The sequence below is a fragment of the Lycorma delicatula genome, chromosome 1 (assembly GCF_047948215.1).
Source record: "Lycorma delicatula isolate Av1 chromosome 1, ASM4794821v1, whole genome shotgun sequence".
Taxonomy (NCBI): Eukaryota; Metazoa; Arthropoda; class Insecta; order Hemiptera; family Fulgoridae; genus Lycorma; species Lycorma delicatula.
Window position 1 is genome coordinate 124,574,970 of NC_134455.1, and position 26,673 is coordinate 124,601,642.

General features: G+C 35.6%; 2 protein-coding genes across 2 annotated transcripts in view; one reads left to right on the forward strand and one right to left on the reverse strand.

Moving 5' to 3' along the window:
• The first annotated feature begins 502 nt into the window (after window positions 1-502).
• Window positions 503-1,156, forward strand: LOC142317624 (uncharacterized). Its single transcript, XM_075354182.1, has one exon. It carries the CDS (start codon window positions 503-505, stop codon window positions 1,154-1,156), a length of 654 nt encoding a protein of 217 aa, XP_075210297.1.
• Window positions 1,157-16,358: 15,202 nt separating this feature from the next.
• Window positions 16,359-26,673, reverse strand: part of LOC142321852 (regucalcin-like) — a 53,271-nt gene continuing 42,956 nt past the window's right edge. The window contains exons 5-7 of the mRNA XM_075360312.1: window positions 25,420-25,532; window positions 18,002-18,203; window positions 16,359-16,537 (exon numbers count right to left, since the gene is read on the reverse strand). Of these exons, the coding sequence (XP_075216427.1) occupies window positions 16,446-16,537; window positions 18,002-18,203; window positions 25,420-25,532 (407 nt within the window). The 3' untranslated portion in view covers window positions 16,359-16,445. The remainder of the gene's footprint in view (window positions 16,538-18,001; window positions 18,204-25,419; window positions 25,533-26,673) is intronic.

The window sequence follows — 26,673 nt, forward strand, 5'->3', positions numbered from 1 at the left end:
AGTAACCTACGAGATAAGGCGGCAGATTTGCATGTTGACCTGCGTACAAGAGCGGGAAGGCGCACAATAGTTCACATCAGGGATGTAGAATATGACACCACTGAGACAGAAATTTTTGCTGCAATTACTGCAAGAGTAGGTACTGATGAGGACATCAAGATATCGTCAATTAGAAAAGGGTACGCAGAGACCCAAAATGTTACAGTTATCACCTCGTATAGGGCTGCCTGTAAGCTGGTGGAACAAAGGTTGAGGATTGGCTGGGTAAATAGTCGGGCATATATTAGGGAATCAGAGGAAAAGTGCTTCAGATGCTGGAATACTGGACATCGTAAACATGAGTGCAAGGGCCCTGACAGAATGGATCTCTGCTTCAATTGTGGAGGCAGAGACCACAAGATTGCTGAATGCCGGGAGCATAGAATCTGCCTGGACTGTGGGAGCCAAGAACACCGCACCGGAGGCTGGGGGTGCTCAAAACATTTAAATGCTTAGGGTGATAATGGTTAATGCAAACAGAAGCACCATGTCTCATGATTTGGTTAGTGAACTGGTCATAGAGCAGAGGGCTGATTTACTGATAATCACGGAGCCGAACAAGTACTTTGTTGCTAGATCAGGCTGGATGGTGGATACAAATGGTGACATGGCAATTATGGATGTAAGTGGCAGGATAGCATGGAGATTGACGTCCAGATCTGGAGGCATGTTGGCGGTGGAGTCGGATTCAACACTAGCGATTGGTGCCTATGTGTCTCCAAACTGTGACATACATGAATTTACTAGAAGACTAGACATAATACAAGGAGTAGTAAATAACGCTAGGAAGAAAGTCATTATTCTAGGTGATTTCAATAGTAAAGCAATTGCAGCAGGGAGCGCATACACCAATCGCAGAGGTGAGATCCTTACGGATATGATGGGGGCAATTAGCTGTCATTGTGTAAATGATGGCACCCCTACATATGAGGCGAGAGGACACTCGTCAGTCTTGGACTTAACAATCATAGACGATAGATGGAGTAGGGAACACTGGGACTGGCGAGTGTTACCACATGATGTGGCAAGTGACCATCATGCCACTATGATTACCATAAAAGGCTCAGACTATGTGACTAGAGAGAAAATGCCCTATAGTAGTTTTACAAAGGAATAGATCAAGATCATAATCGATAGAACGGCCAAAAGGATTATCAACATAGAGAATCTGACACCAGTTGCCCTGACTAACGTTATAAGACAAGAAATGGGCAGAGTAGCTCACAGAAGAGCCAATAGACACTCAGTGTATTGGTGGAATATGGAGATTGAAACACTGAGAGGGCTCCTACAATCACGCAGAAGAAGGAAGCAGAGACTCAGAATGCGAGGCGGACTGGAGTACGAGGAGGCATCTCTGGCTTATAAAGAGACCAGACGGGCCTTAAACAAAGCTATACATATGTCTAAGAAAAAAACAATGGCACAGACTCTGCGAGGAGTTAGACGGAGACCCCTGGGGACAGGCATACAAAATAATCACTAAGCGATTTGGAAGGCGTCTGCCCGTATTAAATAATGAGCAGGTAGAACAACAATTTAATGAGCTATTCCCCGGTAGAGTAGAAACTGCAGGAAATGTTATAGATTGCGAACCCAGACGCTTCACGTTCTCTGAACTGCACTTGGCTGTAGCACAACTGGGTAATAGGAAGAGCCCGGGTCCAGACGGAATTCCAGCGGCACTCCTTAAAGGGCTGATAAAGAGAATTCCTTATGAAATGCTTGATGTTGCCAGCCATGGATTATAAAACAAGACATTTCCAGGAATCTGGAAGGAATCTAGGGTGGTGTTTATTCCAAAAGGCACAAATGAGAATGGAGAACCTTTATACAGACCATTGAGTCTTTTAAATACCATGGCGAAGGTAGTGGAGAAGATGCTCGCTGGCCGAATCTTTAAGGAACTTGAGGAAGGAATAGGCATTAGTGGAAATCAGTTTGGATTCATGAAGGGTCGTTCGACGATACAGGCGACAAAGGTGATCAACTGGGCTAAGGATACTAGGAGCGGCACATGAAGAACGAGGCGTATTCCCCTATTCATAGCTTTAGATGTAAAAAATGCATTCGGTTCTATTAAGTGGGAATCAATAAATAGGGCATTAGTGGAAAAAGGTATCAGTCCTTATTTAAGAAGGCAGATAGGGGAATACCTCTCAAATAGAGAATGCTTGGTGGAGACGCAGAGTGAGTGCCTACGTTTCAATATTTATGGCGGTGTGCCACAGGGGTCTGTACTGGGACCCTTACTCTGGATACTGGCCTTCGATGGGATATTAAGACTGGACTATCAGGATGGGGTACAAGTAATTGCCTATGCCGATGACCTGGCGATACTCATCAAGGGTAAAACATTGATGTACAAGAGAGTGCTAACAACACGTTACGGACGATAGATAATTGGTTGAAAGAGAGGGGACTCCAGCTGGCAATAGAAAAATGTAAATATATTATGTTCACAGGGAAGAGGATTTTAGACCGTCCGGCCATCCAAATTGGAAACCAACAAATAACAGAGGTCGAAAAGATTAAATACCTGGGTGTGACTTATGAGAGGAATTGCCGGTTCACCCAGCATATAATAGACATATGTGCCAAAGGTGAACAGATGACTAAGAATTTGAATATAATAATGTCTTCGCAGAGAGCTCCAAGACCCACTAAGCGAAGGGCGATAGCGTCCACAGTGACATCTATGATGTTATATGCAGTACCAGTGTGGTGGTACTCAGTCAGGGTTAAAAGAAATTTGAACAGACTGGTTACTCATAGTAACTCATAGTACTCATAGGAGGCTGTTGCTGGGGGTTGTTTCAGCTTACAGGACGGTCTCCTATGAGGTGTTGTCTGGGGTGCCACCAATAGACTTAATGACCCTAAATAGAGTCAAGAGGGCGCAAGGCCTCGAAGCAAATGAAGCAAAAGATAGACTTAGACATAGATGGCAAAATAGATGGCAGGAGGATGGACCAGCCAGACGCACGAAGGAGCTGATTCCAGATCTTGCACTATGGTTAGACAGGGAACATGGTGAGTTAAATTATCATATCACGCAGTTTTTTACAGGTCATGGCAATTTCAATGAGTACCTCCATCGTGTTGGAAGAAGGCCAGGTCCAGAATGTATGTACTGTGAGAGAATTGACAATGCAGAACACACAATTTTCTGCTGCGAGAGGTGGGCAATTAAAAGGAGGAACTGTGGCATAATAGGCATGAGCCCAGCAGAGGTCCTAGAGCACATGTTGAGGAGCGAAATAAACTGGAAGAAGGTTACGGAATTTATAGTAGCAGTATTAACAGAGAAGGATATAGATGAAAGGCGACTAGGTTACTAGTGTAGAATAGGGTAGGGTGGACAGCCTCAGTGATGAGAGACGGCACGCTGAGGTGTGTCGTTCTCAATGATCCACTGAGGACTCCAAAGGTTTAGATAGGTTCCGATGAAGAAGAAGGGTAAGAAAAGACCCGGTGCCACGTTATGGCTATTTGAGGTATGTCGTGGTTTCCAAATGGGCAAACAGAAAATCACTCAAAAGAGCTGACACCGGCGAGCCGACCTGCCACGCCGGATGTTCAGCCGGTAGGTGGAGAGGCTCGTTAGAGTTTACCAGACACTCCCCTGGGTGGCGCAATACCAACCAGTCGGACCGGCCCAGGGGAGTAGAGTGAAAAAAAAAAAAAAAAAATTCACTGATGAACAATGATTTTGTTAAATGAAAAACAATAACTGATTCTTATAGTATTTTTCATCCTGATTTCAAATAATAATTCAGGATTCTTCTATCAAGCTTAGTTTTTTTTTGTTACTACCATTCTTATTTTCAGGTAGTATCATGCATGAAATTTACAAGCATAGCATTTTGTGAACGCATTTTATTTTACGCATCAACTAACAGCTTTTGTTGATTTATTACAGTCCCTTAATTGTTGTTACACTGATTTGCTAGATATTAGTTATGTTTATTATTTATACACCAATTAAAATGTTCAGGAATGTGACTCCTTCCTATTTTCATGTTATTATAAACATATCATTAGTTATTTCTGTCGTTATTATATTTACTTATAAAATGTTGTCCAGACTTTTTTTTTGTCTTCAGTCATTTGACTGGTTTGATGCAGCTCTCCAAAATTCCCTATCTAGTGCTGGTCGTTTCATTTCAGTATACCCTCTACATCCTACATCCCTAACAATTTGTTTTATATATTCCAAACATGGCCTGCCTACACAATTTTTTCCTTCTACCTGTCCTTCCAATATTAAAGCGACTATTCCAGGATGCCTTATTATGTTGCCTATAAGTCTGTCACTTCTTTTAATTATATTTTTCCAAATGCTTCTTTCTTCATCTATTTGCCACGATACCTCTTCATTTGTCACTTTATCCACCCATCTGATTTTTAACATTCTCCTATAGCACCACATTTCAAAAGCTTCTAATATTTTCTTCTCAGATACTCCGATTGTCCAAGTTTCACTTCCATATAAAGCGACACTCCAAACATATAATTTCAAAAATCTTTTCCTGACATTAAAATAAATTTTTTATGTAAACAAATTATATTTCTTCCTGAAGGCTCATTTCGCTTGTGCTATTCGGCATTTTATATCGCTCCTGCTTCGTCCATCTTTAGTAATTCTACTTCCCAAATAACAAAATTCTTCTACCTCCATAATCTTTTCTCCTCCTAGTTTCACATTCAGTGGTCCATCTTTGTTATTTCTACTACATTTCATTACTTTTGTTTTGTTCTTGTTTATTTTCATGCGATAGTTCTTGCGTAGGACTTCATCTATGCTGTTCATTGTTTCCTCTAAATGCTTTTTACTCTTGGCTAGAATTACTATATCATCAGCAAATCGTAGCATCTTTATCTTTTCACCTTGTACTGTTACTGCGAATCTAAATTGTTCTTTAACATCATTAACTGCTAGTTCCAAGTAAAGATTAAAAAGTAACGGTGATAGGGAAAATCCTTGTCGGGTTCCCTTTCTTATTACGGCTTCTTTCTTATGTTCTTCAATTGTTACTGTTGCTGTTTGGTTCCTGTACATGTTAGCAATTGTTCTTCTATCTCTGTAATTGAACCCTAATTTTTTTAAAATGCTGAACATTTTATTCCAGTCTACGTTATCGAATGCCTTTTCTAGGTCTATAAACGCCAAGTATGTTGGTTTATTTTTCTTTAATCTTTCTTCTACTATTAATCTGAGGCCTAAAATTGCTGCCCTTGTTCCTATACTTTTCCTGAAACCAAATTGGTCTTCTCCTGACACTTCTTCCACTCTCCTCTCAATTCTTCTGTATAGAATTCTAGTTAAGATTTTTGATGCATGACTAGTTAAACTAATTGTTCTGTATTCTTCACATTTATCTGCCCCTGCTTTCTTTGCCATCATGACTATAACACTATTTTTGAAGTCTGACGGAACTTCCTCTTTTTCATAAATATTACACACCAGTTTGTATAATCTATCAATCGCTTCCTCACCTGCACTGCGCAGTAATTCTACAGGTATTCCGTCTATTCCAGGAGCCTTTCTGCTATTTAAATCATTTAATGCTCTCTTAAATTCAGATCTCAGTATTGTTTCTCCCATTTCATCCTCCTCAACTTCCTCTTCTACCTCTATAACACCATTTTCTAATTCATTTCCTCCGTATAACTCTTCAATATATTCCAGATGGGTGGAATATCGACTTTACCTTTCGTATTATATATTGGTGTACCATCTTTGTTTAACACATTATTAGATTTTAATTTATGTACCCCAAAATTTTCCTTAACTTTCCTGTATGCTCCGTCTATTTTACCAATGTTCATTTCTCTTTCCACTTCTGAACATTGTTCTTTAATCCACTCTTCTTTCGCCAGTTTGCACTTCCTGTTTATAGCATTTCTTAATTGCCGATAGTTCCTTTTACTTTCTTCATCACTAGCATTCTTATATTTTCTACGTTCATCCATCAGCTGCAATATATCGTCTGAAACCTAAGGTTTTCTACCAGTTCTCTTTATTCTGCCTAAGTTTGCTTCTGCTGATTTAAGAATTTCCTTTTTAACATTCTCCCATTATTCTTCTACATTTTCTACCTTATCTTTTTTACTCAGACCTCTTGCGATGTCCTCCTCAAAAATCTTCTTTGCCTCCTCTTCCTCAAGCTTCTCTAAATTCCACCGATTCATCTGACACCTTTTCTTCAGGTTTTTAAGCCCCAATCTACATTTCATTATCACCAAATTATGGTCGCTATCAATGTCTGCTCCAGCGTAAGTTTTGCAGTCAACGAGTTGATTTCTAAATCTTTGCTTAACCATGATATAATCTATCTGATACCTTGCAATATCGCCTGGCTTTTTCCAAGTGTATATTCTTCTATTATGATTTTTAAATTGGGTGTTGGCAATTACTAAATTATACTTCGTGCAAAACTCTATAAGTCGGTGTCCTCTTTCATTCCTTTTGCCCAGCCCGTATTCACCCACTATATTTCCTTCCTTCCCTTTTCCAATGGTTGCATTCCAATCTCCAACTATTATTAAATTTTCATCTCCTTTTACGTGTTTAATTGCTTCATCAATCTCTTCGTATACACACTCTACCTGATCATCATCATGGGCGCTTGTAGGCATATAGACGTTAACAATCGTTGTTGGTTTAGGTTTTGATTTTATTCTTATTACAATGATTCTATCGCTATGCGTTTTGAAATACTATACTCTCTTCCCTATCTTCTTGTTCATTATGAAACCTTCTCCTGCCTGCCCATTATTTGAAGCTGAGTTAATTATTCTAAAATCACCTGACCAAAAGTCGCCTTCCTCTTCCCACAGAACCTCACTAATTCCTACTACATCCACATTTATCCTATCCATTTCCCTTTTTAAATTTTCTAGCCTACCAACCTTTTTTAAACTTCTAACATTCCACGCTCCTACTCGTAGAATGTTATTTTTTAATTTTCTGGTGACCCCTTCCTTAGTAGTCCCCACCCGGAGATCCGAACGGGGGACTAGTTTACCTCTGGAATATTTTACCAAGGAAGGCGCCTCCATCATTGCTATATGAAAATGCAGAGAGTCTCATTTTCTTGGCTGTAGTTTTCCATTGCTTTCAGCTGCGCAGTACTCAGAGGACTGAGTGATGTTGATATGGCCGTTTAAGTCATTCTGACTCACACCCCTAACAACTACTGAAAGAGCTGCTGCCCTCTTTTAGGAATCATTCCTTAGTCTGGCTCTCAACAGATACCTCTCCGATATGGTTGCACCTTCGGTCCAGCTACTCTGTATCCCTGAGCACTCAAGCCCCCTCACCAACGGCAAGGTCTCATGATTCATAGAGGAGGTTGTCCAGACTAAAGAAGTATTTTTAATTCTCATTCAAGTGCGAGTTCTCGTGTGTGCAACATTCAGTTTTGTAGCTGGCTTTCGTATTAACGGGTATATTTTGTTCAATAAAATGAGTGTATGTTTATTAAATTAGTGTGTTTATAAAGTGTTTCTTTTTAATCACTATTAGTTATTGAAATGTCTCGCAATTGCATTAATCATCCAAACAATTTCTGCTACATCTGTGATCAGGTAATGTTGAAGTCTCAGAAAAGAAATACGATTCTACTGACAAAAAAAAAAGTCGTATGAATTGTATTTTGGAAGTAAATTAGGCAATCAGGATATACTTGGGATCCTCATGTTCTCTATGCTTCTTGTGTAACACTGTTGATTGGTTGGCTAAATGGTCAGTCACATGTCATTTGCAATTCCAATGGTTTCGAGAGAACTAAAGGATCACACCACAGATTGTTATTTTTCTGTAATAAAAATATCTGGGATAACAGCTAAAACTAGATGTACTATTAAATACCCTGATATTTCCTGTCATGCAACTTGGATACACTAAGTTCTGTTACTTTTTTGCAATTGGGACAGCAAGGATAGGAAAAATCATTACATAAAAGAGCAGTGACCCAAGAGAGAGTACCCAAGAGAGAAGAATGTTAGTTAGGCATTAGTAAAATCAGAAAAATTTTATCTCCGCCACTATACATTAAGTCTGACAACTTATTTTTATCAGATTTGTTCCATTTGTTTTTTCTTTTTATTGTTATTATTAAATTATTATTTATCGTAAAACCTTTTTACAAACAGAGGTTAATAATTATTAATAAATCAATATATTAAAATTAAAAAAAAACAATTAAAAAAAAAGGAGATGAAGTCTGATTCGAAACAATGTGCCTTTCCCCTTGTAAGATACAATTATTTCATTAATTAAAATTTTATTTGGCTACAACTCTGGAATCAATGAAAATAATAAACTTATGATATATCATTGAAATGCTCTCAAGAGAAGTTAAGAACTTCTCTGTACTACTGAAGTTAAGAAAAAGTTCAAAATCCAATTTTCTTTATATTTTGGTCCAGTCAATTTCAATCAAAACAGAAGGTGCACAATTAGATGTTACAACAGTCCTAAATCCAAAATTTCAACATCCTAACTGCTAATCATTTTTAAGTTATGAGGGATACATACGTATGTACAGACGTCACGCCGAACTAGTCACAGTGGATTCAGAGATGTCAAAATGGAGATTTCCATTGAAATCTGGAAACCGAAATTTTTCGCGATCACAATACTTTCTTTACTTCGTACAAGGAAGTAAAAAAATGTTTTTAAGTTTTTGCATGCTTTATGTTATTGTTTCTTTTATATCAAACTTCTGCAATAAATGAGAAAAATGACCAGTAAAAATTATCTACGACTTACACCGTTAAAGTAAAAAAGATAAATGAAAATTCATTTTACATGTGTTTAGCTCATTTTGGAAAAAAAATTCACCATTAATATTAAAATAATTAATTAAAAATTTTTCTCCCGCACGGCTGCGTTGAGAACGTTTTTTAACAGAACGATCACTCCGTATTGGTCTGTTAAATTTGTTAAATTGTTAATTAATTTGTTAATTGTTAAATCGATTCCTTTAAATTTGTCTTTTACAACAAATGTCATAACTAAAATGTGTTTTGGAAACTTGAAACTTTATTTATCCTCCAAAATCGGCATAAAATTTTCAAGAATAAGAAGCATACAAAGCCAGGCTTAATAATAAAAATGAGTTTACCGTTGCCTCCTTTCCGATCCAAATATACAATTGCACATCGACATACAAAAGCTCACCAAAATGTAGTTGAGGTCAGCCCTACAAGTGATACTTTTACTCATTCACCACAGCGATTGACCATTCTGTGAAACATGACTACTCTCAGAGAAAGCTAGTGTGACTAGAGCCTCTTGAACTTGAATGTACTTTACATCCATCACGATGGACAGAAAGGTAGGAATAAATGGCAAAAGCACCAAATTAATGTACCCCTTCTTTTAAACAATGATTACTATAATTTACATCATGTTTACCATTATTTTCTTTTACTTCCTGATAAGTTTTGAAATATTGATTGCTTAAATTTCATTTTAGATTTTAGATCACCTTCTATAATTTTTAATCTTTTCCAGTATTTCTCTTTCTCTCCTTCTACTGATCTATCACAATTTTAACCTACCCTTCTCTTCTAATGAAATGTTCCAGCCAATCAGCTTTCTTATTTTAAATTATTCTGGTTGAGAATCTATTCACATTAACTTTCTCATTACTTCACTTTCACTTTGTCTGTCCATGCAATCCTTACCCACACTTTAAATACCTCCACTCTTTCTTTTACTCTTTTTCTTAGTATCCATTTTTCACATCCAAGTGTCCAGAACTACACTCCAAATCCAACCTTTTTTTATTAAAAGAAATTTTTTGTTTTCTTCTTTCTATAGATTTATTTTATTTATTAAATATTCATCTTACAGTGTTGGATTTAGTTTTATTTTTTACTAAGTCTCTTTCAGTATTTTAATTACCTTTTTCTTGATTTTAAAGTTTGTTTTCTTATTTTTGTTTCAAATTTTTCTCTAATACTGTTTAATATAGTGAATATTTTCTTAATATTACATGTTATTTTAGTCTGTTTGTGTTATTTAGTTGAAAAATAGTTCTCTTTTTTGTATAATAAATTCTTCATATTATTTTTTTTTTTTTTTAAATAAGTTAAGTAATGTCACTTGTTTAACTTTTTATGATTACTGTATAATTTATATACAATTTTTTTATATATTTCATGTTTGTATAATTTATTAAAACTTTAGTCTTTTCTTTTTTTGATAAAACTGTTAATTGATTTAACCTCTGACTAAAATGAGAAATAATTTGTTTTTTATTTTATTTTCTATTTTATTAATATTTTTTAAATCTGTAACTAGACTTATCTTTAAATTTTATATTTTTACCTTTAACTTATTTGAATTTTTTTTCCTTATTTAATCAGAAATGCCTTGTCTTTTTTTACCTACTTAAGTTGTTATTTATACCAAATACTCTGTTGAGTGTTCTGCAGTTTGTAAATTTTATTAGATTTACCCTCTATACTTTTATTTCAGCAAGATTTAAATGATATACTCCTACCAGCGATTCCAGTAAAGTAATTTTAAAATATAATTACAGTTACTTATTTAACATTGAAAAGAAAAATATTACTTTTAATTGCATATTAATTTTTGTTTTATTTTGGCCTAATCCTTACAATAAGCTAACTAACGTGTAGTATTTATGAAGCAAATCGTAGGACACTGTATGATTTTGCCATTTATCTCACCACACAATTTGCATTCATATTCATTTACTCTGTATCTGCAGTAGTTTGTTTAAAATATATGATTTTTGTTAATGATAATAATGGGATATATGTTTGCTTTTATTCCACCTTTGTTTGTTTTATTATTTGTTCTACCTTAGTTTTTGTGACTACTTTACACATTTGTTTTTTTTTAAGGTGACTTATTATTTAACCTTTTAAATGTTATTTCTTATACCTCTTTATTCTGTACTAATATTTTAACCTTAATAAATGTACAATATAAAACATACTCATATATCTGTTTTACAAAAACACCAATCTCTATCTTTCTCTTCAGTTTTTACCTTTTACTAGAGCTCTGTATAAAGAAATAAAACTAAACTTTTTTTTTACAATTATTCAGTAATTTATATGTTATTCTGGCGTATCTCTTTCAAAATACTTCTCAACATTTATAACACACTTCTCCTTCCACTTTTTTCTTGGTAAGTTTTCTAAAATTTGTTTGTGTAATAGTGAAAGAATCCACACCAAAATTTCTTTGTTGTCTCCAACTATTTTAAAATGCTAGTCTTTCAAGGTTGATTTTATTTTGTGAAAAAGATAAAAGTTTCCAAGAGCAAATTTCAGAGAGCAGGAGGGTTGAGGAGTTACAATTGTAGTATGCTTTGTTAAAATTCATTGATAAGAAACAGAACAGGGAGAAGATGAAATATGTTCATTGCTATTCCACATCTTTGTTGTTTTTTTCTGACTACCTTTGTCAAACTATACATTACACTAAATAAAATTCATATTATCTGTTGATCTTGAGAAAAAATCCTGATGAACAGCAGGAATGTAAAGGCAATTCACAACACCCTGATAATGGAATAAATTTGTTGTAATTTTTTTTTTGGTTGTGATGATAATTTTCCTACATTTGTTATGATTATATGCTTTGGTTTCCTTTTCATAACTGCACATCCACACCCTATCATCTGTTCTTACCCATTTATAAAAATTTCTATTTTATTTTACTTATCAATAAGTTTTTACAACAGTAAAGTTTCCTTGATTAGAAAAAAGTTTTACAAATTCAGACTTCATTTGACATTTCACAGAATCCCAACTAGCTGATTATTTTCTGATAATAGCAAACATATTTTCATATGACTGTAATCAGTGTCAGTCAATATTCATGAATGAACACAATTTACTGTTCTCAGTTATTTCTGGACAAAGCCCTACAGCGAAAGCAAAAGCTGAGTTTAAAAATCACTGAAGTAAATGTCTACCGAGGCATTTACATCAGTGGCATCCCAATGAGGCCTGGCTTATTACTGTGAGATGTAAAAAGTTACAGGGCAAAAGACGACTCCCATTAAAGCCCATCAGAGATATGAACAGGGAGGGGGGGTGGCAACCAGAAAGCTTCACAAGGTGGGTGTCTTCCCCCATGGGTTGGGATGTTCTCAGTTATTCAAATAATCTCAAACGGTATCTGCAAACATTACACAACACTGTTTTATTTTCAATTAGAACTTCGGAAACCACCACTGAGCAGATCAGCTGAGGGGGTATGAGTAGAGTGGTACTCCAGGTGGCTAGGGTACCGCCTAGACAGTTAGATTGGCTGGAGGTAGGCGCATTAGCATCACGCCTCAGTAAGTTAGAAGTGTATTGGGAATTATGTAAAGAATAAGCTGTCTGCAGGATGGTGACTGCACTGCCAAGGGCATGGGTATCCATGCAGCCCATGGGGTGTAGCACCATCTCAATGATGGTTGCTTTAGGTAATGAAGTAAATGTTACACGGGACTCTGCGATGGAGCTGAATGGAAGTCGGCAGTCTGTCCACCTCTCCCTGGTAGACCAGACCGGAGTCTGTAGTTGTAATCCAATTGAAGGCTTAGATCAGAAAGAAATGAGAACATTAAGAAAAATAGGAATAAATTCTGTTGTTGCAATCAACAATGCTGGTGGTATGCATTATATTTACCAAATAGACTAACATGATACGAGACATTTACAATCACAAGTAGCTTATTTAAAAGTAGAACTAGGCGCGGGGTTCGTGCTTTCGCGAACACGGTTAGCTAGTTCAGAGGACAACGATGTACGATGTAGGATAGTCAAAATGTCTGCAAGAGGACTGCAGTGAAAGCAAAAGCTGAGTTAAAAATCAGATGTAAATGTCTACCAAGGCATTTACATTGATGACATCCCAACCGAGGCCTGGCTTATTAGTGTGAGGTGTAATCAGCTGAAGACAACTCCCGTTAAAGCCCATCAGGGCTAGGAACAGGGGATGGTGTGACAACCGGAATTGTCACAAAGTGGGTGTCTTCCCTTACGGGGGTTGGAATGTTCTCAGTTATTATTCTACATAATTTGAAACAATTAACAGTGTGCACCATTCATCTCACTCTTCAAATTCTTATTTATGATTTAAAAACTCAGTGAATATATATGTGTACATTGAAAGGCAATATTAACAAATGAATTTAAAATATACATATTCAGCAAGTTCAAGTAATAGAATATAATCATTGTAATAAGACAGATATTAATAATGAGAATTGAATGCTAAATTAAATCATATTCTATAACATTGATATTCATCTTGTTCTATTCTTGTATAAATTGTTCTTATTGCTATCTTCGATGAATGAGATGTCAAACTGACAATGTTGAAGTTATAAAATTATTATTTTCTCTTAACACTTCCAAGCAGTTTTCTTTAACATCTCAATGGGAAGAATTACTCTTTAAGATTTTGGGGGTTGGCGTCCCCACAGTCCTAGCCTATGCAGGTTTTCTTCCCACTGTACACTGAGCTGTTGATCCTTTTACACCACACCACAAACACTACACAAATTACAATATATACCCTTACACAACACTACAAATACATCTTACACTGTTTCTTCTTAGTTGCTGGTGTCATGGCAATAGTTGGAAAACTGGTTGGAGAAAAGAACATAGTCCATGATGGGAGATCTTACTTTATACAGACTTTGGAAACTGACATCCCCACTGCCCTACCCTTTCCAGATTTTCTTCCTACTACACCCTGAACTGCTGAACTCTTTGTACTGGATACAAGCACTACACCAAGAACATTTTGCAATTTACAACATCCTTAATACAGCAACACAACAACATTGTACACTGTTTCTTCTTACACCTACACTTGGTGGTGTTAGATTACCTTACGAAACACAACCATAACCGAAGGTGGAAACTATCACGCCAATGGGTAGATGCCTATACACAGTAAATCTCGAACAATGTCCTCTGAGCACTTGGACAATAAGAATTTAGCTCTAGTCTCTGTAGATGTGGGCTCCGCACAAAGGCGGTCCTGTTTTTCCCTGGTACTCATAGGACCAAAATTTCTAGTCCTCATTTAAATTCTATGATGGTCAGTGGTTCATCTGAAAAACCCACCAATGTGGGTTGTCTTATGTGTTGTCTTATATGTCAATGTTGTATGTTGTCTTATGTGTTGTCAATGTGTTGTCTTATGAAAAGTCCTCAATCAGCTTTGTCTGTCAAGGAAAACAGTCCTTTGGAAGGTAACTTAAATTATGATTGTTTCCTTCTACAATTTAAAAATTTTACATTTGTAGTTCTGTGAAATAATCAGGACGGCAGCTCTCTTCATAAGGTCTCACCTTTCCCGATCAACAAAGTAGTAACAGGATCATGTGATTCACTGAAGAACGTCAAGAAATTAAGTGACAGCTAGATACTAATCGAAATATTTAATGATGAGCAAAGTCGATTTCTCTTACGTCTCACCAACATGGACGGTATAAACATAAGTACAGTATGTCACAAAACCTTAAATAATGGCTGTGGAGTAATTTTATGTTGGGAAGTTCTAGAGACTAACGTTACTGACCTCAAGGTGTTGTAGAGCTGAAGCAAATACGAAACATCAAAGCGGAATGGACCAACTCCAGAGCATCAGAGTTTATTAAAATTAAAAATTCTAAAGAGAAAAACCAGATAACCTACAATTAATTATACATACATATATAAATATATATGTATATATATAATTCTATATCTATAGTTTCCTTTATTGATGCACATTATCCAGTGAAACGTTTGAGTTCTTGGTCCCGCATTGAAGTAGTTAGAGTATTGATGCATGCAAAAAAACCTTTAATAATGTGCTTCCAAGAAATGCACCTTATGGAACAAGTTGTAGTAAAACTCAGGGGCTATTTCTGTGAGAGATATGACTGTCTCGTAGCAGTAGAGAAGGTGGTAGAGTTGCTATCTTCATGCAGAACAGGGTATCAGGTACAAGGATACCACTATCTACCCACATCCCTGCAGTCACCATGAAAATCTGTGTCTCTTCCAAATTACACATCAATAATCTTTATCTCTCACCGAACTCCGAGTTTGATGCATTAGATATACAAAATTTTCTCATCCAAATTCCATCTCCATTATTAATAGTTTATGACGACTTTTACGGCAATAACCATAGGCCAATTATTATTGCTTTTGGTGTCAACCACTTGTTGAACAAAAAGGCATGAAGATGGATTTTTGAAAAAGAAAACTGAAAAATTGGAACAGTTACCATAAAACCTTCCTATCCCAGTATGACGATAGTGCAGTTGCCCTGGATCAACTTACCTCTTTTCCCTCCCTGGTACTCGAGAATACTAGTAGATACAATACACAAACATCTGGAAACCCTAGACGTCCCTCTGTTCCTTGGTGGAGTTATTTCCAAAATGCAATTAGGAAATGACGTCAAGCATTGTGTAAATTTAACCGCAGACTTACAAATGAACATCTGAATTTGTACCTTAAGACTAGAGCAGTATGTCGTTGGGTGTTCTTGGTCGTTAAGAGAAAGTCATGGATGAATTATATAGACACAATCACATATACTATATTCACATCTACTGCATAAAAGACGCTTTGTGTAATTTGCATATCACAGAAAAAAATCTACTCTCGGACTTATTCATGGTGGAGAACTTATTTCATCATCTTCTGCAGTCGCAACTAACTTGGCAGATTATTTTTGTTCGATGTCTCCCTCTTCATCATATATTAACAAATTACAGAGGTAATAAGATATAGGATGAAAATAGGATCATTAAACTTAATGATTTGGTCGGTAAATATATGCTCCCTTTACATTTAATGAGTTGTCGCATGCGCTAATAAACTAAGTGACACCTCCCCTGGATCTGACAATACTCGTCTCAGTATGCTCTCACACCTTCCCAAATCAGCGCCACACCTATTGTGTACTTATGGTGGTTTGTTCTCTGCACAAGTCTTCCCACCTGTCTGGTTGGAAGCCCTGTAGTACCAGTTCTTAAACCTGGTAAAGATAAAGCATACCAATCAAGCTACTGCCTTATCTCCTTGACAATCATTTTATGCAAAGTGATGGAGAGAATGTGAACCACAGGCTTACATGGTATTTAGAGACACAAGCCCTTTTATCTCCAGAATAGCATGATGTACAGCATCCAACATCTTAAGCACGGTATGGCGTGTTGAAGAGTAGGCGACATAACCATAATCTAAACAGGATCAAACTGAGGATAATAAAAACGCCACATACACGATCGATCGCTCAAGGAAATATATTAGTGACAGCTTGTTTTTTATACCAATCAACAGTATTACTAAATGTGTACAGCTACCTGTTTTATGTTGGTTATTTCTTGGTGATTTTGCTATACATATCAAGTCTTGTTCAACAGCCACAGCTGACTGCTGCAGAATACTATATCTCGCCTTGAAGCTTGGTCCAAGGTTACCGGCTTCACTTTTTCATCTGAAAAAACAAAATGTATATTCTTCTCTCACCTACAAGACCCTTTTATTCCACAAGTATTTCTTAATGGAAAACCAACTACTATCTCTTCTGATGTTAAGTTTTTATATTTGTTTTTTGATAGCCATCATACACAGGTCAAACACATAAAAAATTAAAAACGAAATGTTTCCAAATTCTACATATGCTGCAAATCCTTATCAACATCAAGTGGGGGCCAATCAATCATGTATATTGCGTGTGTATTATTTTTTAGTTCAGTCCCATTGAGATTATAGTTCCATCGCCTACTCTTTAGCACACCTCAACGTGCTTAATATGTTGGATACTGCACATCATGCTTTCCTTCATGTGCCTTTAGATCAAGCCCTGTCACAAGCATACATGTTAATTGCGGTGAGCCATCACTTTGAGATAGATGTAACCAGCTGCTAGCATCTTATTCTAAAGGACAACCCATCAAATCACCCGGTTTTTTAAAGTAGTTCTCGTGAACCCTCATTTACAAAGATATGAAGACCATCTACATTACACAGCAACAATGAGTGTTCATAGCCGGCGTTTATTGTATCTTTTAGTTGATATGCCTTCTACTTTTCCAATCTATTCCTGTTCATATCCTCCGTCGAGACTCAACCTCATAAAATTTAATTTTGACCTTAGCATATATAATAAAAAATCAACAACACTGATCATCTTTCAGCAAACAAATCCTGGCCAATAAACCAAATTCAGCTAATAAATACTAGCCATTAAGTATTTTTTCTAACTTATTTCTAATTTTCTCTTAATGAAGGTTACCAGAAGCAATGATAACAGGTTAGATACTAACCAGTTTACAATCTGATGATATTTTAACACTTAGAACATCTCATGAAGCAGCATCATCAAACAGTTACAAAGTAAAAATATAATATCTACACTACATATAATATGCTTCTTTTTACAAATTTCCAAAATTAATGCAATCTCCAATGCAATTTCACTGTATACTTTTGTCAGTTATTATTGGAAAATTAAACAACCGCAGTTAATACCATTTACAATTAAAACCAAAAAATATCAAGGAATTTTACCATTTTATTTTTGTCTCTACTCGAAATCTTAGTTCATGCTCAAAAGTTTTCTTCAATTTCTTGATTATAAAGGTTCCTTCTTGAAGAGAAGTTTAATTGGAAACCGAAAGGAATAGTAGATTTGAAACAATTAAATGAATTATGCTATACAAACATGTATTTAATAAAATACAACTTTATTAACATAAATTTACAAAAACTTTTCTATTGTATAAAAGTATAAAAAAAACGAGTGAGAAATTCCTTTTGAACATTCCTTCGTTCTGTTTTTTAACGTATAATTAATTGTATCTGATAATATCTGATTTTTTTTTTTACAATTAATGATTTGAGAACACTGTATTATTAATATTAGCACAATAAAAAACAGCAGGATTATTTATTGTACCTCTGGATCCAAGGTTGGTAACTGCAAATGTTGAACCAGCAAGTGGTTGTTTTCTCAGTTCCATATCATTTAATCCCAATTTCATTGTTGTTACGTAAAGAATATCAAGTAATGGTCCACCAAATGTAACAGATGTTATTCTTTCAACAGGGAGAAGAATTGTTTTTATTAATTTTTTCAATTGAGGATCTATTTGTATTACCTATTAACATTGGAATACAAAATACGTCAGATGTGTAAAATAATTAATTAATAAAAATCTATATATTTTGAAAGAAGTAGATATAATTAAGTTCACACAAAAGTGAAGTACTCAAGTAAGTAATACTGTGGAATGTTGGATATGACATTTTTTTACAGAAGACTTAGATCTTTTCCATTTAAATTACAAAAATAATATAAACAAGTCAGTTTGACTATTCCATCACCAGTTAAAGCTACCTCCCTTACTTTTACTTCTCTTCCAGAGTAAATTCATTTTATCCCTGGATTTCAGTCACAATTTGCTTAATAAAATCATGTGTGATGTAATGTAACAAGTAAACACAAAAAAGGTTGTTTCCTATTTACTAAATTTTTGTGGAAAAATAGTTGAACATTTCAACTGTGCTGACAATACTCCATTTATTTTAAAAAGTAAGCTTAATGTAGTAAAATGTATGGTTTCTCAATGAATTTATACTTAACAGAATATGAAGTTAGTTATATAGTGTTGTAAATAATATTCCAAAATAAACTAATTTTGAACATAATAAAATTTAGAAATAAAAAGTGTAAGATGGTTAAAACAAATTTAAAATGTTAAATTAGAAGAAAATGGTATTTAATAAGTAGAACAATAATTATTGGTAATAATGATTGACACAGCATACATAAAATCATGCAATACAGAACTTACGCTTATATGATTTTAATGGGATTCTAATTCAGGTGAGAATTTTGCTTTGACTGTACAAGCTAGATCACGTAATACAGACCTTGTATGTCTGTAAATAAAGTAATGAGATTAGTTTTTTTTGGCAGCCAAAGTGGCAACACTGTAAAGTTACTAGTAAACATATGGTTAAATGAACAGCTGATTTATATTAGGTATTAATATTTTTCATCTATTTTGCCACATGTGATGTAAACAAACTTTTTTGTGAAACAATTTTTTGTTGTACGTTGCAAAAATGAGTGATACTAATTTTGAGCAACATTATGCAATTAAGTTTTGTGTTACTCAGTGAGAATGCTACTGAAACTTTTTCAAAATCGATAAGGATGAATGGAGATGATATTCTGTCACAAGCTTACGTTTTTAGGTGGTTTAAAGCATTTTCAGATGGCCAGGAACCAGTTGCGGACGATCCACACTCTGGAAGACCGTTAACGTCAAAATTGACAACAATGTTGAGCGAATCAGAGACTTGATACATTACAACTGGCGATTAATTGTCAGAATGATTGCAGAACAATTGAATTTGAACTGTACCACAGTCCATCAAATTTTGACAAACGCATTGAACATGACAAAAGTTTGTGCAAAACTGATCACAAAAACCCTCACTGTTGAACAGAAAAACAACAGGGTGGAAGTGTTCCGCGATCTTCTAGGGCAAATTGAAACTGATCCTGATTTTCTAAAAAATGTTATTGCTGGTGATGAATCTTGGATATTTGGGTATGACCAAGAAATAAAATAAATGCCAGAGCAAGGAGCTCACTACAATCCAAAAAAGCAAAAATGAACAAATCAAACCATGCTAATTTGTTTCTTCGATAGTAATGGCATTGTCCATAAGGAGTTTTGCCTACAGGACAGACTGTAAATCAATATGTTTACTGAGAAATTTTTGAAAGACTGTGGAAAAGAGTTGCCCACGTGAGACCAGCCATCAAAGACAATTGGGTGCTGCATCATAATGCACCCTGTCACACTGCACTATCAATTAATAAGTTTTTGGCAAAAAAAACATTCCTGTATTTCCTCGACTACCTTATTCACCTGACTTGAGTCCCTGCAAATTTTTCCTGTTCCTGACTTTTAAAAAACACCTCAAAGGACATAATTTTGGAACAGTACAAAACATAAAAAAATGTAACCAACCATCTGAAGGATATTCCGGTTTCTGAGTACCAACACTGCTATGAAGAGTGTGAAAACATTTGAAGCGTTGCATGGCTTCCTGAGGGAACTATTTTGCAGGTGATATAGTCCATGTATAATTGAATCATAAATAAAAAGTTTTTCTGAACCAGTCTCATTACTTTATTTACAGATGTAATATATCATCCTTCCATCTGAATAAGTAATGTTAGTTTAAGCATCTTTTTATAAGCACAGCATACAATATTATGGGATAACAATAATAGTAATAGTAATAACTATGGGATTTCTCAATTAATAATTAAATTTCATGAAACAGAAGCTCTAGGTACTATAGCTTTTTATAGATCTATATATTTTCAGAATCTATACATATTTTCAGAATCCATACATTCAGAAAATCTGAATCTATATATTTTTTATACAGTATTGAGTAGGAAGAAAACTATGCCAAGATTTATTTTAATTTAAAACAAATTCTTTATTCAACATAACATATATGACAGAATAATATTCATTCTTGTGAACTTCAACTGAAAGTATTGAATTCGAAACATAAAAGAAACTAAGAAGGGACTTCTTGTAGTGGCTGATAATGAGACAGTTAAAATTATATTGAACTCATTAAAGGTCAAGAAAAGTGACATGACAGCTGATCCAAAAAGAAAGAGTGATCTAACCCTGAGGATAAGGTGATCTCTCGAGGCTACATTTAAATCCAAGTGTTGGTTTTTATTTAAAACAAGTAGGTGTGATACAGAGCGCTACTGCAGGGTGTTTGAAGTTGGTCCTTCCTCGTTAGGAAGGCTGATCATCAATTATGCTTCTTGCAGTGTCAAGGAGTATGTCAATAAGCAGTGGTGTTTTAAGTGTTGTCAGTATGATCACAGGGGTAAGATCTGTGATCTGCCCATTACCTGTGCCCACTGCTGTGAGGAGGGACATAAGTGTGATAACTATCCCAAAAAGGCTAATCTTCCATCGTGTATAAATTGTAAAAGGTTGAGGAAAGATCATAAGCACTCTGTTGATAGCCAGGAGTGTGGATCATATTTGAGAACTGTCAAGGTTTATTTTAATTCTCTTGATGGTTAGTTTCAGTCAGTTGAATCCACAGGTTATTTGTATTGTTGTTCAAATTGAGTTAGCTGAGGTGGCCTTCCGTCATAAGCTAGATGTTGTTTTGTTGCAGCATCTAGTGATCTGCCAGTTTTTGCAGAATGGAAGCAATTTTATTATAGTTTTGACATCATGTACTCTGTTTTGTGCAGATGAGAAATAATTTGTGTCTTCTTATGGCAGCTCTCTAACAATCATCATGTTGTTGTTGGGTTAATATTCAGAACTTACATCTTTATGTTGTAAGTTGTTATTTCCAGTATTGAGATCCTGCCGAGCGTCATCTTGATGTCTGGGAAAATATTCTTCCAGAATTTTAGAGTATAGTTCTATTGTTATTGGTGCCAATGTTAATACAAAATCTCTTATGTGACATAGTGGTTATACCAATGAGAGGAGTGAAGCAGTTGAAGGTTTTTTTGTCTAACATGACTTAGAGGTTTTTAATGTCAACTTATGCTGGTATGGTGGACGGTAGGAGGCGACTACCAGCACTAGTATTAATGTCACGGTTGGAAGATACATTCCTGGATGTCTGTGGTTGGAAGGTTGTCAATGATTGCTCTAGCAGTTATTGACTTGTCTACGAGATTACTGGTGACCTGAGTGATGGTTACAGCTGTAATCTTCCAGTTCAACAAGAGCATTTTCTGCAAAGGAAAGCCAATTAGCGGAGGTTTATCAGTTCTTTCGGTCTGGCTCCATGTCTTGGACAGGGGTCTGGATGGTCTTGATTTTGGGGACCTGGCAGGTAGGCTATCGGCGGCTTTCATCGATGCCGCTGTGCGTTCCATTTCCCACAGTTCGAGTCGGAAGAGGGTGCCCTTTTAGTGGGCGCGAGAAATTACTGAGCTGAAGTTATCTGTTCTCCGTTTACGGAGGTCCTCTCAAACTGAGAGTGACCCCAAGTGACGAGCAGATTTGGCATCAAAGTATAGGAAGCTGAGCTGTTGTTATTATCAGAAGCTAAGGCAGGCGAAACATGATTCTTGGCGTTCCTTTGTTCAGGAACAAGGTAACAAAGAGCCATGGAGTGTTGTTTACCAAATACTAAGCCATAAACAAAAGAAGGACATTCTTCTATCCACTCTTTCAACCAGGCAAGGACTGATCTCGAAAACTAAGATCCTACGTAATTTGTTAGATGATCTTTTTCCGGATGATGATTTAGCTGTAGAAACTGCTTACCATTGTTCAAAACAATGTTGCTTCTTATTACGTGGATGTTTTATCTTCAGAAGTTACTGAGGCGAAGGGGCGTGAGATAATCTGTAGCTCTGGCAGAGCAAAGCTCCTGGCTTTGATGGAATAATGGTGGAGCTCCTTCTTCCTTCAGTGAATGTTAATGTGGATATTTTCTCTTAAGTATTTAACAAAGTGTTATTTGTGAGCTACTTTCCAATTTGTTTGAAAAAGGGAATAGTTAAATTGTTGTTTAAGGATGGCAGCAAGGATCCCACTGTTAATTCTTCATATCAGCCTCTTACTGGTTATTAGTAAGGTCTTCGAGAAGATTTGCGTATTAATGAGAGGTTGATATCGCAACAGTTATTAATGGAGGATGAGTATGGTTTTCGTCCTGGTCCTTACCAGGACGAAAACCAAAAATAGCATCTTCCGTCCCCTTGGACGGAAGATGCTATTTTACGAGTTTTAAGCTTTGCCAAGAATAGTAGTTCTGGGCATGTCTTGGGGATTTTCCTTGACATAACCGGGGCAATTAACAATCTGTAGTGACTTTCTGCTTTATTTCAATTACAGAGACATGGTGTACGAAAAATGAAATGCAGGTAATGCATAGCTACTTTGGACATGAAGTAGTTCTACTTTATGATGGTGGCCACAAAGTGGAGACGACATTGTCTACTGGTCCTTAAACAGTGTGATGACCCCCTTATTGTGGGTTGTGGAGTTTGATTCTTTGATGCAGCTGAGGTTGCCTGTGGCTATCACGTTGATGCTTAGCCGATGACGGGCTACTGCTGGTCAAATGATGTTCGCAAAATGAGGTTGAACTCCGCGCCTCTCGAGCATGCAGGATACTTGAGTTGTGAGGCTGTCAACATAAGATGGCATTCAGCCTGGATAAAACCAAGATGATGCTGTTAAATGGCCATTTGGCTATGACACGGCAAGTCCGTGTTTCAATGTCAGGTCATCGAAATCAATATGTTCAGGTTTAGAAGTATGTAGGGGTACTCCTTGATAAAACTTTTCATTATAAGGAGCATTTACATTACGACGCAAAGAAGACCAATAGTGCCATCTTTGGTATTCGATGTGTGGTTAAATCAGATTGGAGTCTGAATTTTAAAACTGAATATCCTCCATAAGGGTGTATGCGAGGTAATTATGTTGTATGCCGCATCTGTTTAGGCAGCTAGGCTAAAATTTAAAACTTATAGGTGCATTTTATTGAGCGCCCAGTGCCTTTTGTTGTTAACAGTGATTGGTAGTTACCGTAAAATTTTTCGAAAGGCTGTGGTGGTGGTGGTGGTTGCTGGAGTAAAACTTATTGATGTTTTTGCACTTGAGCATCAACAACCCTATTTCACAAAGAAGTTGGGTCAACTAACCTCTGCTAGAATTAGAAGATTGAGATTGGTAGATTTCAATTGTGGCGGACTAGGTAGGATGAAGCGGCTGTTGGGCATTACACGCATGATCTTTTCCCTGATGTGAGGCGTCTGCAGGGCCCCTCTTGGGTGTCTCCTAACAAGTATATAACTCTTCTTTCCGGCCAAAGAAGAGTTGGCTGAAAAGGCAAACTCATGGTGCTTTTACAAATAGGTTGGCTTGTTTCAGCCTGGCTGATTCGGGTCTGTGTCCGTGGTGTGGCATATTAGATGATGGCTTTCATGTTTTATATGTCTATCATCAGTATGATAAAAGACAATTAGAGGTAGTATTGCAGCTTGAAGATATTGGGCCTACTTTAAATTTAAATGTTAACTGGACAACCAGGCCGAATCGTCAATTGTGGAGAACTTCATGAAATATTTGGTTCTACAGCGAGTTGCAGAGGGCGTATAGGATGGAGAATTTAAATTACCCAGGGTGGTTAGGAACCGCCTGGACATTCTCTTACACCAAGATAAGCGATCTGAAGTTTTGTTTTTGTTCTGCTATTTCACGATTTTTATTTCATTGGTAGGACTATAGCTCAAAATTTAAATATTCTATTTCTACTCAGTTCTGTTCATTTGAGTTGTATGTTTTTAGTTTTTTTTTTGTGATTATTGATAGTACGTTTTTACACAGATGGAATTGTCTTTCATGGCATTTACATCAGTGGCATCCTGATGAAGTTCAAACTGTTAACTGAGAGATATTATTCAGTCTGTGGGTTCAGAAGACGACTTCTGGTAAAGTCCATCAGAGCTAGATACAGAGGGGGTAACCACACATCTCAGGAATGGTCGAACTGAGAATGTACAAGACTACACTTCATTTACACTCATACATATCGTCCTCATTTTTCCTCTGAAGTATTATCTAAACGGTAGTTACCGGAGGCTAAACAGGAAAAACAGAAGGTACAGAGGGGGTGGCATAGCGACTGGAATCATCACATAGCGGGATCTTCCCCTTCAGGGTCAGGATGTTTTTTGGTCAGATTTTTCATTTGAATTTTATCATTAATTAAATGCAATTATAAAACTTAATATAAATAACTGGATAACAATTGCACCATATATAACATTTTAAAATTACTATTATGATAAAAATAACAAATTTTTCCCAATAAGTACTTTATAGTAAGTACTATCTTGTAAAAATTCTTAACTACTCATGATGGGAAACTACATAAAATCTTTGAAAAAACTATATAACCTGATACATAATTTTTTTTTAATAACCTTCAGTAACTTAGATTGAGAACCACCAACTGCTTTTTAGAATAACCTGCACATTAACTTGTTTTCACTTTATCAAGATCATGCAGATTTTTTGACCGAAATGTCTAAACTACAGAAATTTTGAATTTGAAAAATTTAATTATGCCTCTCAAAACAAACTTGCTCATGAATATTTGCAAACCAGATGCTCTATAATCCACTTTAGCATAATAGAAAAATAATAAAATCCTGGCTAATACAAAGATACATGCCTTGAAAAATATTAATTAAAGGAAAACCTAAGGTTACATACAAACAGGTTACAAAATGTCATTTCTTTATCCCTGTAACTCATTATTTATGAATCATACCCTGTATCCTCCCCAGCAGGCAATCCAAAGATAATTCTGTCTGTCAATTGTCATTCCATCTGGATTTCCAAGAACATTATTCTCTGCAAAGTCAAACGCAATTCTTCTGTTTTCTTTAACAAAAAAAAAATCATATCATTTGGTTTTAAATGCAGTATATTACATTTAGGGTAACAATTACTCAAAAACCTTGTTTGTATTGTGGCAAGTATAGCATTGTATGACATTGGGGTGGATAAAGTTACAGCATGGCTAAATGTAAATATAATGTTTTGACTCTTAGTTAAAAACTTGTGATAAAAAAGCAAATAGTTATAAATAACATTTTTAAATGAATTTTTGTTTAATACTCTAGAACACTGCATGGTGCACAATAGTGATTCCTTAATAGGCTTGAAAAATGAAATATTGCTGTTAAAACAATTCACAGATATTTTTGGAATATTAATAATGAGATAATCACATTCCAATAGAACATGGGAGCTAAACTTGTTTTTTAATTTATTGATTCATTTAACAATTATGAATACTCCAAGCTCTGAAAATCTGACAGTTTTTTTTTTAATTTGATGCCAGTAAGCTTCTACATCATTTGTTCATGTAGAACCTATAACTAATTAAATTTCTGGAGTCTTAAACCATCTGTCACCCTCAAGGGAAAGCAAAATATGTAAACATTCTTAATACACAGCAAAGAAGTAGAATCATGCAATCAAACAGATATATATTTTCTGGCTAAATATCAGTACTGCTAAACTGAAATGAACTGGAATTCCATGCAATTTGGAATGTATATTAAAGAGAAAATATAGGTTTGGAAAACTTTTCTTTTAAAAATAAAGCTAATCCATTGAATCAGCTTAACTGAATAAAATTGTAACACTTTACAGCAGAACCATTACACTCTACTGTATACAGTATAATAAATAACACCACACACTCTCTCTCTCTCTCTCTCTCTCTCCCCTCTCTCTCTCTCTCTCTCTCACTCCCTCTCTCCCTTTTTACATACATCCTGTTTAGACATGCACAGCTTTATTGATAGCTACACAATTTACATTAAATTTTTGCAGTAGGTTTGTAGTATTAGGCTGTTCTACCTTTTCTGTAAACCAGTAATCTAGTTAATTGTGATCATGCAGTAAATAATTGTAACACTATTTTTCATTTAATTAGCGAATTATAGTAATCTCTAAAATGGCATTATTAGAATTTGATGATATATTATTTTTCAAATTGCATCTAGGTACACAC